Source organism: Mercurialis annua, linkage group LG2 (genome assembly GCF_937616625.2).
Source record: "Mercurialis annua linkage group LG2, ddMerAnnu1.2, whole genome shotgun sequence".
Classification (NCBI taxonomy): Eukaryota; Viridiplantae; Streptophyta; class Magnoliopsida; order Malpighiales; family Euphorbiaceae; genus Mercurialis; species Mercurialis annua.
The window spans coordinates 25,099,235-25,101,980 of record NC_065571.1 but is presented as its reverse complement, the minus strand read 5'-3'; the positions used below and the strand labels follow the sequence as shown (position 1 = coordinate 25,101,980).

Here is a 2,746-nt window from a genome sequence, read left to right as displayed (position 1 = left end):
TCTATCATGAGGCAATAATGAAGAGCATCAATGACTTCCAGGACCACCTGATAGGACTGGCAACAGATCAGGAAAAATTCGCAGAAAAGCAAAACCAGGGAGTTGACGCAGAGACCAGACGTAGAGAGGATCCCCCAGTCACTAAGGCAAAAGAAAGAGGAAACGCACCGAGAAGGGGACAATCTGAGCCCGTACTACAAAAGGAGAAGGATGGGCTAGACAAGGGACCAGGAGCAATCCCGCTCCTTGGAGACAAGACAGCCTAGGAGAAGGTCGTAGAAGCAGCGGTGCGGAATAGCGGTCGAATTCATGTAATTGAGGACGACAAATCAAAGGGAACCAAGATGCCAGGAAAGCACAGCAAGGACGCAGAAAGTCATTCATCCAACAAGAGGAAGGGATCAGACGAAAGGAGCAACATCGACGAGAAAATTAAGAACGCCATGAAGAAGTATCAGAAGGAAGGCGAGGGAACAGAGGAGGAGCGAGAGGACGAAAACTCCCCACTCAATTCAGAGATACAGTCGGTAAGGTTTCCTTCGAGGTTTATATTACCAACTTTTGAGCCTTTTGATGGAACAGGAGATCCGAAAAGCCACATCTCGAAGTTTAAGACAATCATGATGCTACAAGATGTAACTGATCCTATACTGTGTAGAGTGTTCCCTGCGACGTTAAAAGCATCGGCGCAAAAATGGTACTCATGTCTCAAGGCAGGGTCAATAAGTTCTTTCTCCGACTTAGCATCAGCATTCAAAGCAAGGTTCAGAACAAATATCACCATGCAGAAGAGCTCCAGCGACTTGAGGAAGTGCAAGCAAGGAGAGCAGGAGACCCTCAAAAATTTCGTAGAAAGATTCAACAAGGAAGCAGTTCAAATCGAAAACCTGAACCATGACACAGCCATCGAAGCAATGAAAATGGGAAAAAATTTTGAAGAACTCCGTGACAAGATCCTGATGAAAAAGCCAACCACCTTTCAAGAGTTAATGCTAATCGCTCATAAATATGTGGAACTAGACGAAGCCCGAAGAACCCTCACGAAACAACATGAGCACACCAAGCAGGATAGTTCCAGATATCGAGGAAAAAAGGAAGAAGAAAGGCCACGGACTCAGCGATATGGCGCAGGGCACAGACCCTACGATTTCACCCCGTTAAATAAAGCCCCATTATACATACTCAGCTGGATGAAACAAAACCGAGTGATGTTCAACACACCCCGGAAGATGGATCCTGACATCCAGAGAGACAAGAGCAAATACTGTCGTTTCCACGAGGGCTATGGCCACGACACGGACAGATGCTGGGACCTCAAGAGAGAAATAGAGCAGTTAATTCAGTCTGGACTTTTGAAGAAGTTTGTCAACGACAGACCCGGAGACAAAAGGAAAGGGGAGTCAACAGAGAAAGAGGAACAAAACAAGGAGCAGAAAGAGGTCGCAGGCGTAGTAAACGTGATAGAAGGAGGAGAGCCCTACAACAGTAATCAGAAAAAGAAAAGGAACAGAAGAGGGTCGGCCACGGTGTTCGCAATTGGAAGAGAAGTAATCCCTGAGATATCGTTCGGGCCAGACGATGGACATCGCGTGAAGGGACCACACAACGATGCGTTGGTGATAGAAGCCATAATCAGAAATCACCTAGTAAAACGGATACTGGTAGATGAAGGCATTTTTATGAACCTATTAACCTTGGAGGCATTCAAAGAGATGAAAGGCTCAGCAACAGACCTGCGGAAGTCCTCAGTCCCACTAGTAGGCCTGGGAGGGGCACCAATACGTCCGGAAGGAACAGTGAGTTTATACGTAGAATTGGGAAACAGAAGTGAAGGGCCAGTCAAAAAGATGCATGCTCAGTTTAATGTAGTAGACCTTCCCCTGGCATACAACAGCATACTTGGCAGACAATTCTTATACCAGTCGGGAGCAGTGACTAGCATTAGACTGCTGACCTTGAAAATGCCAACGTCATCAGGGATAGTAGTAGTCAGAGGAGACCAGGAGATGGCTAAGGAATGCTGCTTAGTAACGACAAAAGAAGATGAAAGCTTGACTATTGAGGAGTTCCCAGGAGACGCAGTAGAAGAGGAAGAGTCACAAGGAGCAGAACCAGTAGGCGTTATGAAAGAACTTCACCTAACTGAGACCAAGACTGTCAATGTAGGCACTGATGTACCAGAAAAGATAGCCCAGGAACTAACAGGGATACTAAAAAAGAACGTAGAGTCTTTTGCCACTGAACCAACAGAGATTGTGGGAATCGATCCCAAAGTAGCGTCGCACAAGCTGAATGTGATCCCAGGGAGCGTACCCAAGGTCCAAAGAAGAGGAGATTCACTGAGGAGAGGCAGAAGATAATCGCAGACGAAGTAAACGTATTGGAGGCAGCAGATTTCATCCGCGAAGTTTTCTACCCTGAATGGGTGGCAAATGTGGTCCTAGTAAAGAAGGCAAACGGGAAGTACAGGATGTGCGTCGATTTCACAGATTTAAACAAAGCCTGCCCAAAGGACAGCTACCCGCTCCCTAACATAGACTAATTAGTGGACTCAACAGAGTGCTATCTCCTATATAGCTTCATAGACGCAGCGCAAGGGTATCATCAAATACCGATGGAAGAGAAGGATCAAGAGAAAACTTCATTCGTCACAAACCGAGGCACGTACTGTTACAAAGTCATGCCATTTGGATTAAAGAACGCAGGAGCCACCTATCAACGTCTGGTCAAACTTCATGTTCCAAGA

At 46.3% G+C, this 2,746-nt stretch overlaps 1 protein-coding gene across 1 annotated transcript; it reads left to right on the top strand.

Annotated features, from left to right (window-relative positions):
* Nucleotides 1–344: 344 nt before the first annotated feature.
* Nucleotides 345–2,360, top strand: LOC126668376 (uncharacterized). The gene has a single exon (XM_050361582.1). The coding sequence runs from the start codon at nt 345–347 to the stop codon at nt 2,358–2,360; it is 2,016 nt and encodes a 671-aa protein (XP_050217539.1).
* Nucleotides 2,361–2,746: the final 386 nt, after the last annotated feature.